At 36.5% G+C, this 14,954-nt stretch overlaps 1 protein-coding gene across 3 annotated transcripts in view; it reads right to left on the bottom strand.

Moving 5' to 3' along the window:
• The window catches only part of atxn7 (ataxin 7), a 140,655-nt gene that overhangs the window by 62,998 nt on the left and 62,703 nt on the right, over positions 1-14,954 (bottom strand). For all 3 annotated transcript variants that reach the window (XM_073072311.1, XM_073072313.1, XM_073072312.1), the window contains one exon: positions 556-660. In XM_073072311.1, the coding sequence (XP_072928412.1) occupies positions 556-660 (105 nt within the window). The remainder of the gene's footprint in view (positions 1-555; positions 661-14,954) is intronic.

The following is a 14,954-nucleotide window of genomic DNA, read 5'->3' as shown; positions in this document are numbered from 1 at the left end:
TTGTTTAGGGAATAATGACAAGAAAAAAAGTCTGTACATGCTCAAACAACAAGTGCTGGAGAGAGAACTTCTAGGTTTTCCCGATTCACGGTTGGTTGAATCCGCACATGTGGAACCCACAGGTAAGGAGGGCCGGCTGTAACATGTGGTAACTTGTCAAAGCAGCTAAAGGGACTGTGTTTCTTAATAGGGAGACACAGTCATCACCTGAATATACTACTCCACTTGAGCAATTAGAAATAATCATTTTATTGAATTCAGTTACCTTTGATGTTAACAGACACAGGATGAAGCATTTCATTTTCCAACCTTTCCACTTTTCATACCAAGCAAGCTTTCCTGGTAGTAATTGTCAAATCTATACTTTGGTAAATCAACAAAACAAATGAAATTGTAAAGAAATAGCAATGGGGACACACTGTCAGAGTTCAAGGCTACAGAGAAGGTCCCGTAGTGTAGAGGAAAAAAATTAAGGAATATTATCCATGTGCATCAACTTAAAACCACAAGTAACTTTTTTTTTAAAAAAACAGAACATTTTAAGAGTATACTCACCATAATGTGCTTGAAAGGCCTGGGGCTTCACAACCTGATTACAATGGTTACACATCACCAGGTAGAAATCATCATGTGCTGGGCAGTGGCCAAATATTGGCATATCTGTGTATAAAAGACAATGGAGATTGAGTTATGCCTTTTAGCAAGTTCATTAAATCTCAAAACATGTTGAAAAATGAAATACAACAGTACTTAAAGGTGTATTTTGTATTTTTAAATTAGGTACTTAATATTTAATGACATGCATATTAATGTCAAGAAAACAATATATTTTAACCTAGAATCTTTTCAATAAAAGATAGCTACAGTCTGACATAAGAACTTAAGAAATAGGAGCAGGAGCAGGCTATCTGACCTGTCGAGCCTGCTCTGCCACTCGATAAGATCATAGCTGATCTGGCCATGGATTCATCTCCACATACCTGCCTTTTTCCCATAACCCTTAATTCCCCTCCTATGCAAAAAAAAACCATTTCATATTACTTCAACATTGTATTTAAGATAATATTGTTTAATTTCAAGTTTAGAATAGTACGGTCAAGTGCAGACTCCAGAAAATATTAAGAGAAATTGTGCATTTCCCTTTAACTTCAGTCCTATATAAGGCACCAAAATACTGATAATCTCAGTGGCAACACAGTCATGAATTAGTCATGACTGATAATGCTGGCATCAGTCAACTCTTCCCACAGTAGGCTACACTAGTCATACATGTACTCACCTACACAAGAAAATACTATGCGATAGGCTACAACATGTAAAGAAAACTACACTTCTGACCAAATGGATCCCAGCCCAACTGAATAACTCTCTCCTTCTCTGCTTCGTGCCACTTCCATACAAAATTTCTGCTTCGGATAGATACAACTCTTTCAGATCACACATTTAAACCACTAAAGTCTTTGCATACATGCCAATATGTGCACAAAAGGTAATGATGGTTACGATGCTGCACCCGGTCAACAATGGTAAAGAGTCTCCTCCTCAAGGTTTTGCCAAATCAGAACCACCAAACCCTGCTGAACCTGGTAACTACTGAATGATCATAAAAAGGTGTAACTCCCTCCTGGATCAAAACGTCCATACATTTTCTCCCTTCTTGATACCTCACAAGTCAGCAACTCAACAAAAGAGTCAAAATGTTTTAAAATAGAAACATTTATTACTGCTAAAGTAATCTCTAATCACACAGATGTCCACAAGTGGAATCTTCCTAGCACCTTTATATTTCTACATTTGAAAATTTTATGTAATTAATCCACTATTTTAAATAAATTAAAAGAAGCATTTCCATCTCATTTTGCATCAAGTTTGCACACAATTTCTGGAATTTATGTCTTATCGAGGTGTGTACATTCAAAATGAGAAAATGTTTACTTAGAGAAAAGATGCCCAGCACACGAGATTAGCATCCCATTATATAAAATTTTAATTAAAACCACCTAATGTTTATTTCCCCCACATTCACAATTCTGGTCTAATTCAGATAAACTTTGTTTCCTGCAATGAATTGTTAATAGAACCAGCATGTTTATAGCACTCCAACAAACAAAATTTTTTCATTCCCAAGCACCTATTGTAGATTCATACCTTTTATCACATTACATCATCCCCAAATTTAGTAGCCTACCTTAACTGCCAAGGAACCACACTCCAAAATTCTTCAACTTTTTTTTCTTCTTGATAATGCATCTTCAAACTTTTATAACCAGGCTTTTGATTAGCTACCATATCTAATATTGCTAACTGTCAATTTTCTACTCATCAATATGCATATGAAGCACAGTGAAATGCTCCTGCTAAGCAAAATGCAAGGTATATGTTACTACAGTTTAATTCCAAAATACAAATCCAAGATCTAAAATAGGGAACATATTTTTTCGTGCATCTTACTAATGGTGATGAGAGAAAAGAAAGCAACAGCAACCATCAGACCCAAACTTAATCGCAAGTCCACAAGACACAGTAGCAGCTTTAGGCCATTTGGCCCATTGAATCTTCTTCACCATTTCATCATTGCTAACTGATTATTCCTCTCAACTCCTCCTCCTCGCAATCTACAATGCCCTGACTAATCAATAATGTATCAACCTCCGCTTTAAATATACCCAATGACTTGGCCTCCACAAGCATCTGTGGCAATGAATTCCACAGATTCACCGGCCTTTGGCTAAAGAAATCCCTCCTTATCTCTATTCTAAATGGATGTCCCTCTATTCTGAGTCACCCCCTACAGGAAACATCCTCTCCACAGCCACTCTATCTGGGCCTTTCAATATTCAATAGGTTTCAATGAGATCCTCCCCCCACCAACTCTCCCCCGTCCCCCAAATTCTACTAAGCTCCAGTGAGTACAGGTCCAAAGCCACTAAATATGTTAACCCTTTCATTCCCAGATTCATTCTTGTGAACCTTCTCTGGATCCTCTCCAATGCCAGTATATCCCTTCTTAGTTAAGGGGCCCAAAACTGCTCGTAGTACTCCATGCAGACTGACCAATACCTTACAAAGCCTCAGAATTACATCCTTGTTTTTATATTCTAGTCCTCTTGAAATGAATGGTAGCACATTGCATTTGCCTTCCTTACACTGACTTAACATTCAAGTTGACCTTTAGAGAACCCTGCGCAAGGACTCCAAGTCCCTTTGCACCTCTGATTCCTGATTGTCTCCCCATTATTCCTTCTACCTAAGTGCCAAAACCCATATATAGCTATAATGCAATAGTTTGATCAACATAATAAGAATCTAAAATATGATATTCAGATGTTAGGTAGGTCATCCTGACCTGGATTAGATACTGACCCAGGCATTGAAACTTTATCAGAAAAGACCAATACTATATACAGAGTATCTCCAATACTATATACAGAGTTGTGGCCTGACAGTCTCTACAGCATGGGTCTATGAACAGCAAGCAAGCACCCTCCAAAGACAGAAGCAGCAGCCAAGTCCAAAACAAAACAATCGCCAGTTCATTTGATTACAATACCAAGTCAAAATGATTTCTCCCCCACTTTGGCAAGTTCACAATTGCCAATTCATTTTGGCTGCAACAGCAAATGTTAAAGTCAATTGAAACAAGTAATCCGGAGATTCTATCAGTTGTTTTTTTTTTCATGGACTTGACACAAATTTGTATTGGAACAGGAACTTTAATAGAAATTCACATCATTCAGCCAATGGTACTTGCCTATGGAGTAAGTTGGAGATTAACAAAATGCTACATGATCCCTCAGTGAGAGGTTCTGTAGCATTTTTATTGTACATAAAATTTCAAGCTACGGAATTGAGCAGACACATAATAATGTGTGCTGAGCTAATATCAATATTTCGGAAACCCCAACAGCAGCACTACATCTTGGCTGAACATAGCAGGGAGACCATGGTGATTCAATTTGCAAAGTTTCCAGACGGTGACAAATAAGTTAATTATATCAGAGTAGAATATTGCTTAATGTCAAGTGTAACAACATACACAAAATGCTGGAAGAACTCAGCAGGTCAAGATAGTGATAGCAAATGATTCCTCAGGCAACATCTTCCAGATAATCGATCATTACAGCTTTTCTATGTCTTCTACTTATTTTTATCTTTGTCTTTAAAACTGTTGGAGCTGGTGACCTACGGTCAGCATTTCAATTGAGTGAGCTAGTGCTCTGCTGTCCCCGAGAGAACTCCAGGAGAGAAATGTTTAGCACAAGCTACCATGAGGAGAAGCTCAGAGGCAAGGCAAGGGGGCCATGATCGACTACATTTCTCACCGATTAAAGTGTCAAGGTAAATTGAAACTTCAAGGCAAATGTGGAAGAGAGCAAGAGGTTCTCAAAGGGGCCACCAGTTTGTGTCGCCGCCCTACCGCTGGTTCGAGTCGTCACCAATGGAGTCACTGGTCCGAGTCACTTCCCTCTGAGAGGCCGCTGGTTCACATCGCTGCCCTCTGAGATGTTATCAAAATCCCGAGATTTATGGATTGGACTGTGGCTCATACTGGCCTCTTTCAGTTCAATGTTTCTTCTCCCCCCATGTTCTCATCCATTCTTTCTTGTTGTGGATTAGCGAGCTGGGGGTTTGGATGATCTGTTAGTTCTTTTTGTCCGTGAGAGTGGCTGGTGACATTTGGGGTTTGCGAGCTTTTATTTCTTTTTCTTTTTGTGCAGGGGGATTGGTGTCTTTCTTCTGACTACTTGCATGGTTTTCTGGAGAAGAGGCAGATTTCAGAATTATATTCTGCATGTATACTTTGATAATACATTGAGACTTTGAGCATCTATGGAAAAGAGTAAACAGTTGATGTTTCAGGCTCAGACCTTCATCCCACGTTGAGCTGACATGTTGATGCCAGGGATTTCACATGGTCCTAAAATAGATTGCTTTACAGAGGGGAAAGCATTTTAGATCCAACCTAAAGTGATAAACTAAATGCAAAATTGACAGTAGTAGGTAGCATAGGCTGCTCACTTTGGAGTTCCAGAGAGCTCACCATACCTTGTCTTCATGGGATATTATCAATGATTTAAGGGTTAAATATTATGGTCATAAGTAGGCAGGTTTCAGACCAGATGACTGCAGCTATAAGCAGGATGAACGGCTTAGATACGTAGAAAGCAATTCATATCTAGAGAAGTGTGGCATAATATTAATGAACATTTATATCAACAAACAGAATACCAATTATTAACAAAACACAAAAACACAGCACAGGCCCTTCGATCCATGATGTTGTGCTGACTTTTCAAACCTACTCCAAGATCAATCTAAACCCACGTACCCCTCTATTTTTCTATCAAACATGTACCTCTCTAAGAGTCTGTTAAGTGTATCAAAGTATTGTAGCTGAACCAAGGCATCTGGAGAATATATTGTAGATATCAGGGAAAATTGGGATTAAAAAGCTGGTTAAGGCAGCGTAGAGAGAAGCAAAGAAAAAGTAATGGATTCATGATTAACTAGTGTTTTATGTAGTTTTCATCATTTGGAGAAAGATTAATGGAGGACATTGAACATGGATTGGAGATGACTGGAGAAATAACTTTAAGACTGGAGTGTTGGGACTGCATAAACAGGAGATAAGGTTGATAGAAGACGGAATGTGCTGAAAATTATGAACAGAGGTTATTAAACTGAAGGCAATGATTTTTAGCCACTGATAGGATTATCAGGGTGTGGGCAGAATGTCAACTGAGGAGGATGCTTCATCCTAAATAAAAAGAGGAGTCTCACTGATTAGTTAGTCAGAGAGCGCTTCATCCAATAAAAGGAAAACAAGTTTAAATGGAGCAGGAACTAAGAGATAGGAGATTTCAGCCTTGGCTTTGAAGTGACACAAGAAAGATTTTATTTTTTGCTGCCCATCCTTGACCATCCTTCAAGTTCATTCTTGATTCAGTAGAGGCAGGATGGCAGTGGAACTCTCTTTGTACAAGATGAAGGAAATTAGGGAACCATGTGGTCTCCCTGTTGACTACATCTGCTAGAACTGCACCCAGGTGTAGCTCCTTTCAGACAGGGTCTAGATTTGAATATACAAGGAAAATAAAGGTTAGTGAATGGAGATGCTGCAACAAGAACGGCCACACTAAAGTTCTGACAACCTGGTGCTCCCAGATCTTTGGTGACATGGAATGGCAGATTCTCAAATTATTAAATGCCCCTTTTGGAAGGGACTGCAGGAAATTTCTACTGGCGATCTAGTCAAAATTTGTGAGCAGGCTGTCAAGAGTTTTACTGTGCTTGTACTCAGGGTTTGAGACTTAATGTTGTTTTCATCACGACAGGAGATCTTTATTTATTCTTAACAAGCAACACTTATGAAAGAGTCACTCACATGTACAAACCTCCACACAATTCAACAAAAGTGGAATATTAAGGTGGTAGATTATTTAACACTGCTGAACAACTACCACCACCTGCAGGCACAGATGATACTGCATCAATTTTGTTAAATGCTTTCACAATGGCAAAAATCTAACATTGGCAAACCATTACAGATCTTTAATATTGGGTACAAGTTTTTGTTATACAAGTCTCAACTTGAGTGGTCTAAACACTAGAGAGAAACCAAAATCCCACTTTATTCCTCAAAGTAATTGCGACAACAGGCACCGTCTCAGCACCTCAAGCAGATTACCCACACAAATCCAAATGCTGCGTATGAAATTTGTTTGATCAATGTTTACTTAATACATTAACTAGTTTTATGAAGCTATCTTAACTTGGCTAGCTCAAAACAGACAAACTCTCAGGTTTAAGGAAATAGTAAGGTCAAGTGATGGAAACCCACATGCATTACAATTACTAGTAATTTCAAAATTCAGGTGGGAAGGTCACCTGCTCTTCTCCTGGCAGGTGCACGCCAGTCCAACACTAATTTTACATCATTTATGTCTGTTCAGTTAAATTTGTAACTGAAGGATGAAACCCAAAGATATTTTTCAGATAATTCTGGACTATTCAACCATAAGGAATAATTTATTGACTTAACATACACACGGCAACTCTAAACCACAAACCTCTTGATTTCTCAAAAAGACTGAATTTTAATGAAGGGTCTGCTTCAAAAATCTCAATGCATGTCCTTTAGAAAAGGATAACAGGTGTGGGAGGACCTGAGTAACTTTTCAGTAAAAACATTTAAAATAACAATGGAAAAGGTAATGCAGTACAAGGAAAAAAAACACTAGCTGAGTGGGTAACATCAGTCATACTTGATTGTTTCAGCATTACATAAAACCAAAGTCTGGAAAACACCTGTTGTTAAAGCACTAAGGGGGGCCTTAAAGAGCAAAATATTCAATAAAGTTCAAAGTATACAACCCCGAGATTCATTTTCTTGTGGACCTACTCAATAAATACAATAACTGTAATAGAATACAAATTTACATTCAGTTGAGGATAAAATTGTATTATGGAAAGCGATGAAAGCATATATAAGGGGTCAGATTATAAGTTATACATCTAAAATTAAGAAGGAATACATGGCAGAAATAGATCAATTGGAAAAAGATATCATAAAGTTAGAAAAAGAATCTCAAAGATATATGACAGAAGAAAAACGAAGACAACTTGTTAATAAAAAACTACAATATAATACACTCCAGACATATCGTACAGAAAAAGTAATTATGAGAACTAAACAGAAATATTACGAATTAGGTGAAAGATCACATAAAATTCTTGCTTGGCAGTTGAAAACAGAACAGGCTTCTAAAACAATAAATGCAATTAGAACAAGTGTAAATAAGGTTACTTATAAACCTTTAGAAATTAATGAAACTTATCACAAGATAGCTGAGATAGATAAATTTTTATCACAAATAACCCTTCCAAAATTAAATTTGGAAGAACAGAAAGGATTAGATATGCCCTTTACATTAAAAGAGGTTGAAGAAGCTTTAGGATCACTTCAGAGTAATAAATCCCCAGGAGAAGATGGTTTTCCTCCTGAATTTTATAAAAAATTTAAAGATTTATTAATTCCTCCTTTTATGGAATTAATATACCGTGGAAAGAATGCATAAACTCCCACAATCTTTTTTAACAGCGATCATAACTGTATTGCCAAAAAAAGATAGAGATCCTTTAAAACCAACATCATATAGGCCTATTTCTTTGTTGAATACAGATTATAAAATAATAGCAAAAATTTTATCTAATAGAATATCTAAATATTTACCAAAATTAATACATATGGATCAAACAGGTTTTATTAAAAACAGACAATCAATGGATAATATAACCCGGTTACTTAGTATAATTCATTTGGCACAAAAAAGAGAGCAAATGAGTGTGGAAGTTGCTTTGGATGCAGAAAAAGCATTTGATAGATTGGAATGGGATTTTTTATTTAAGGTATTGGAAAAATATGAATTAGGAAAATCTTTTATACAATGAATTAAAACCTTAAATACTAATCCTCAAGCTAAAGTAGTTACAAATGGTCAGATTTCAACACCATTTTGCTTAACGAGGTCAACTAGACAAGGCTGCCCATTATCACCTGCTTTATTTGTATTGGCAATAGAACCATTAGCTGAATTAATTAGAACAGATTCAGACATTGGAGGCTTTAGAGTTAATCAAGAAGAATATAAGATTAATTTATTTGCTGATGATGTTTTGATTTACTTAACAAACCCATTGCAATCTTTGCAAAGATTATCTTTTAGATTGGAAGAATATGGGGAAGTATCAGGGTATAAAGTAAATCGGGATAAAAGTGAAATTTTACCCCTTACTAAAGGAAATTATAATCAATGTCGATTAGTAACTCAATTTCGATGGTCAATAAACGGATTAAAATATTTCGGTATTAGAGTTGATAATGATGTAAAAAAATTATATAAACAAAATTATTTGCCATTATTAAAAAAAAGAGGATCCTGATAAATGGATGATGTTACCAATAACATTAATAGGTAGAGTTAATGCTGTAAAAATGAATATATTTCCCAGATTGCAATATTTATTTCAAACTTTACCAATACAATTACCTCAGAAGTTTTTTCAAGAACTGAATAAATATGTAAGGAAATTTCTTTGGAAAGGAAAGATGTCAAGAATATCATTGGAAAAATTGACATGTAAATTTGTTTAGGAGGTTTACAACTTCCAAATTTTAAGAATTATTATAAAGCAAATCAACTTAGATTGATAGCGTCTTTTTTTGATGAAGAAAAACCGGCATGGATTAGAATAAAATTAGATAAGATAGGAGAAAACATACCAGAAGATTTTATATATAAATGGGAATCCAAATGGATAAGGGAAAAAAAAGAATCTCCTAATATTAAGACACTTGATTGATTTATGGAATAAGGCAAACATGGACGATGAGATAAGGAAATCTTTATTAGCAAAAAGTACTTTAATTCAAAATAGGCTTATTCCTTTTACAATGGATAATAAACTTTTACATAATTGGTTTCAAAAGGGGATTAAATATATAGGGGATTGTTTTGAAGGAGGTATATTGATGTCGTTTGATCAATTAAAAAATAAATATAAAATATCAAATAACACTCTTTTCTGTTATTTTCAATTAAAGGCTTATTTATGAGAAAAGCTGGGACAAACAATGTTGATACCAAAACCTAATGAAATAGAAATATTAATTCAAAAAGGAAAAATTAAAAAATTTACCTTGTATGCATAATTTGATTCAAAAACAGACAATTAAATTAGGAATTCATAAATCAAGACAAAAATGGGAATCTGATTTGAATGTTAAAATTGATGGAAAAAACTGGTCAAGATTATGTTCTGATAGTATGAGAAATACAATAAATGTTCGACTTAGATTAATACAATATAATTTTTTACATCAATTATATATAACACCACAGAAAATAAATAGATTAAATTCAAATATGTCTGACCAATGTTTTCGATGTAATCAAGAAATTGGTACTTTGTTACATTCTACTTGGTCTTGTTTTAAAATTCAACCATTTTGGATAAATCTAAGACTTTTATTGGAGCAAATTACTGGAGTACAACTCCCACATAGTCCAGTATTATTTTGATTAGGAGACATTGAAGGGACAATACCGAAACTTAAATTGAATAAGTATCAGAAAAAATTTATAAAAATTGCATTGGCAGTGGCCAAAAAAGTTATCGTAGTTACTTGGAAATCTGATTTATATTTAACTATGGATTGTTGGAACAATGAAATACATAGTTGTATTTCACTTGAAAAAATTACATACAATTTAAGAAATGAATATATTTTTGAAAATTTGGCTCCCATACTTACAAAAGATAGGATTAAATACATAGGTCCTTTGAAGATAAAATTATAAAGTAATTGGGGAAAATAAAAATAAATATTTGAATTATTTTGAACTCCATTGAGCATGTGGGGATCCTCTGATATCCAGGCAATCTTTCTCTCTTTTTTTTCTTTCTTTAGATAAGGGTTAAGGGGAGGGGGGGAAGGTCAATATTATTTTTCTTACTATTTTATTATCACATTTATTCTTTGTAATTTTCTAAAATTTAATAAATATATTAAAAAAATAATAACTGTAATAGAATCAATGCAAGACCGCACCAATAGGGCAGACAAGTGTGCAAAAGACAAATGTGTAAATACAAATCGAAACAATAATTAATTAATAAATAGAGAACATGAGATGACGAGTCTCTCATAAACCTTTTATGACTCTAGATCAGTGGTTCCCAACCTTTTTTTGGCCATGCCCCACCTAATCACCTCTAAAATCCTGATGCCCCCTGTGGTGATATATAATTCTTATTATTCAAAAAGTGAACTCCTATTCACCTGGAGGAAGCCTAAAAGACCATTAACTTGGTTTAAACAAGCTTCCAAAGAACATGGCATTCATGAAAGAGAAAAATAAAAGAACCAAAGGACTGTTAAAGTTCTGAGGAAGAAATTACTAAGAAATTGTAAAAAAAAACATTAAGTGATATTAAAATAATAATAAATAAATAAAACAATGCCGATTCATTTCTACAGCAAAGACAGATACACCGTTTAAAAGAGATGACGCAATGTACACACCTTCACACCACCAAGAACCGAAAGCTACTGCAAAAAGCAGCATTGGCGCGACCTCGTACGAGTTTCTTACGCGTTTGGACTTGTTCATTCGTTCCTTCCTACATCAGTCAATTCATTAATTTAATTATGAAAGCCATTTGATGGTTGTAATGATGGTGATACACTATATATACAGTACATATGCAATTACACATGTACATACACACAAGTATTTTTATGTATGCATACTGTATATACACATATGTATTAACTCGCACACACACTCATACTCATACACACACACACAGTACTTTTGCAGTGTAGCCACTCCTGAGTTGCAGGAAGCATTGTGGCCAATTTGATAGCTACAAGGAACCATAATGACTAATGTGATAATGATGAAGTAACCAGTTTTGCTGATGCCAACATTCAAGGTGGTATTTTTTAAATCCAGATTTACAAGATAGGTTGTTAATTCAGCTTCTTTTGAAAGATAGCATACATAATGCATCAGTACAGCATGAACCAGTGCATATCCAAACACTGGAGAATGTAGAGGCCAGGCAGCCCATGGCACGTAACCGCTGCCAGTCAGTTGTACAGCACAGTAAATAATCCTTGCATCCAACTCATCCATGCTATCCATGGGGTGTCCATTTACATTAATCCTATTTGCCCACATCAGGCTTTTTCTCTCTCTCCCTCTCTCTCTCTCTCTACTCTTCCTATTCAAGTACCTGTCAAAATACCTTTTTGAATATTGTAATTGTATCTGCCTCCACCACTTCCTCCAGCTGCTCATTTCTGTGTGGTAGAATTTACCCCTCCAATCTCCTTTAAATAGCTTCATTACATGTGTTGAAGACAGTTGCCTCAATCCACATCCAAGACAATGAATAATCACATATCTACACTAATCCCATTTACCAGCATTTGGTCCATAACCAATGTGGCGATTCAAGTGGTCATAGAAACATAGAAAACCTACAGCACAATACAGGCCCTTCGGCCCACAAAGCTGTGCTGAACAAGTCCTTACCTTAGAAATTACCTAGTTTTACCAATAGCCCTCTATTTTTCTGAGCTCCATGTACCTGTCCAGGAGTCTCTTAAAAAACCCTATTGTATCATCTAGAAGTTTCTTAACTTTTACAAATGTCTCTGCCTCTACCACTATCAGGCAGCATTCCAGTTTCCAACCAGCCTGATGAAACAATTCCTCCAAATACCTCCCCCACAACTCCAAAGCTTTTGCTTTTTACCCTAAATATATACCCTTTAGTTATAGATGTCTACCAAGAAACAATTTTCTATCTGTGTCAGGTTCTCTATCTACCTCCTCCATGCCAAGGTAAACAACTCAGGCTCTCCCATCTCTCCTCATAACTGGAACAGCCCATCCCAAGTTTGGCCTGATCGATTTACTCTGTACCCTCTCCAGCACAATCACATCCCTCTCAACAAGGTATCAAACTGAACTGCACAGTGCTCCATTCGTAGCCTATAAATGTCACTGGTCTTGCATTCTATGCTATGACTAGATAGATAGATACTTTATTCATCCCCATGGGGAAATTCAACATTTTTTCCAATGTCCCATACACTTGTTGTAGCTAATAAATAACCATAAACTAATTACATACAATACTTAACTCAGTAAAAATATGATATGCATCTAAATCACTCTCTCAAAAAGCATTAATAATAGCTTTTAAAAAGTTCTTAAGTAGTTTACTTAAATACATTAAATACAATCAACCCCGGCACTTTAACATAACTTACTCCCGGCGGTTGAGTTGTAAAGCCTAATGACATTGGGGAGTATTGAACTCTTCATCCTGTCTGAGGAGCATTGCATCGATAGCAACCTGTCGCTTAAACTGCTTCTCTGTCTCTGGATGGTGCTATGTAGAGGATGTTCAGGGTTTTCCATAATTGACCGTAGCCTACTCAGCGCCCTTCGCTCAGCTACCGATGTTATACTCTCCAGTACTTTGCCCACGACAGAGCCCGCCTTCCTTACCAGCTTATTAAGACGTGAGGCGTCCCTCTTCTTAATGCTGCCTCCCCAACACGCCACCACAAAGAAGAGGGCGCTCTCCACAACTGACCTATAGAACATCTTCAGCATCTCACTGCAGACATTGAATGACGCCAACCTTCTAAGGAAGTACAGTCGACTCTGTGCCTTCCTGCACAAGGCATCTGTGTTGGCAGTCCAGTCTAGCTTCTCGTCTAACTGTACTCCCAGATACTTGTAGGTCTTAACCTGCTCCACACATTCTCCATTAATGATCACTGGCTCCATATGAGGCCTAGATCTCCTAAAGTCCACCACCATCTCCTTGGTCTTGGTGATATTGAGACGCAGGTAGTTAGAGTTGCACCATATCACAAAGTCCTGTATCAGTTTCCTATACTCCTCCTCCTGTCCATTCCTGACACACCCCACTATGGCCGTGTCGTCAGCGAACTTCTGCACATGGCAGGACTCCGAGTTATATTGGAAGTCTGATGTGTACATCATGACATCATGACTAATGACATTATCTGGTACAATTTCACCACCATCCACCTGTGCGCCCAACTTTATGGATCGGTACCCTGGCTCAATATCTCCCCTCTGTTCCTGTGTACAGCAATGAAAGGTTCTACACTTGTACACCACAGGTCCTCAAATTATATCTGTGACCTCAGCTTTGATTTACCAAGCCAGTTTTGGATCCCCACTTGTCTTGGTCACAATCATGTTTTCTAACCTTTTGGATCAATTTCCTACGTGGAACATTGAAAACCTTACTGAAGTCCATTATCAACGGCAATTCTTTCATGAATACATTATTAGCTCTTCAAAAACAAATTGCTCGGACAGGATATCTCCCTAACTAAACTATGCTCTTTCATTAATCCACATCTATCCTTCCAACTCTCCCTACCTACCCCCCCCCCCCAAGATTACCACACCACCATTGACTGCTTTTTGATCCAGTTGAAACAAATAACTTACCTATAATTTAAAACTTATAAAAAGTATTAGATGGGAAATAAACAAGTATGATAGACCTCGGTTTTTGAATAAATAGGCTGCTCTTTGTAGAGCAGCAGAGCGTAACCATTCAGCATACTTTGCTTCTATTTTTATATGAAAAAAGCAGGTTGAATTTTCCTCTTGTACAATGAAACTTTGGTGATGGTGTGCAAACATGAAGAACATAGAACAGGCCAAGTTTATCTGGACTTCTTTCTGGAAATAATAGGACAGCATTAATTTACAAAAGGAGGGAATGGTTGAGGTCATTTGTGATGTTACTGCAAATACAGGTTTCACCCACTATCTGAAGGTAGAGTGTTCCTATGAAACCATTTGTAAGCCAAAATGTCGTAAAGCGAAGAAGCAATTACCATTAATTTATATGGGAAAAATTTTTGAGCATTCCCAGAACCAAAAAATAACCTACCAAATAGCACATAAAACCTAAAATAACTCAAACATATAGTAAAAACAGTGATGATATGATAAAGACACAGCTATATAAAGTAGAAATATTGTATGTACAGTGTAGTTTCACTTATCAAAATCGGGAAGACAGCAAGCCAAAATCGATTTGGAGAAAAAAAAAAGATCGGCACGTACGTGCATGCACACACAACTGTCCGCACAAGGTTTCACGGTCATGGCAGTTGTTCTCGGGGTAAACACACGCATAAAGCAGGCGTCTTTTTTTCGTAAAAGCGAAAATCCTCTGTGGTTAGCAAAAACAGGTACTAATGTAGGTCTTTCGTAACAGTGAGCTGTCGTAAAGCGAACGTTCGAAAAACGGGCCACCTGTATTCAATTACTGAGAACCAGGGATATTATCAGATGATTGAGAGCAGCCTATACTTCTTT

The sequence above is a fragment of the Hemitrygon akajei genome, chromosome 19 (genome assembly GCF_048418815.1).
Source record: "Hemitrygon akajei chromosome 19, sHemAka1.3, whole genome shotgun sequence".
Classification (NCBI taxonomy): domain Eukaryota; kingdom Metazoa; phylum Chordata; class Chondrichthyes; order Myliobatiformes; family Dasyatidae; genus Hemitrygon; species Hemitrygon akajei.
The sequence above is the reverse complement of the archived record's forward strand: the minus strand, read 5'-3'. Positions and strand labels throughout refer to the sequence as shown.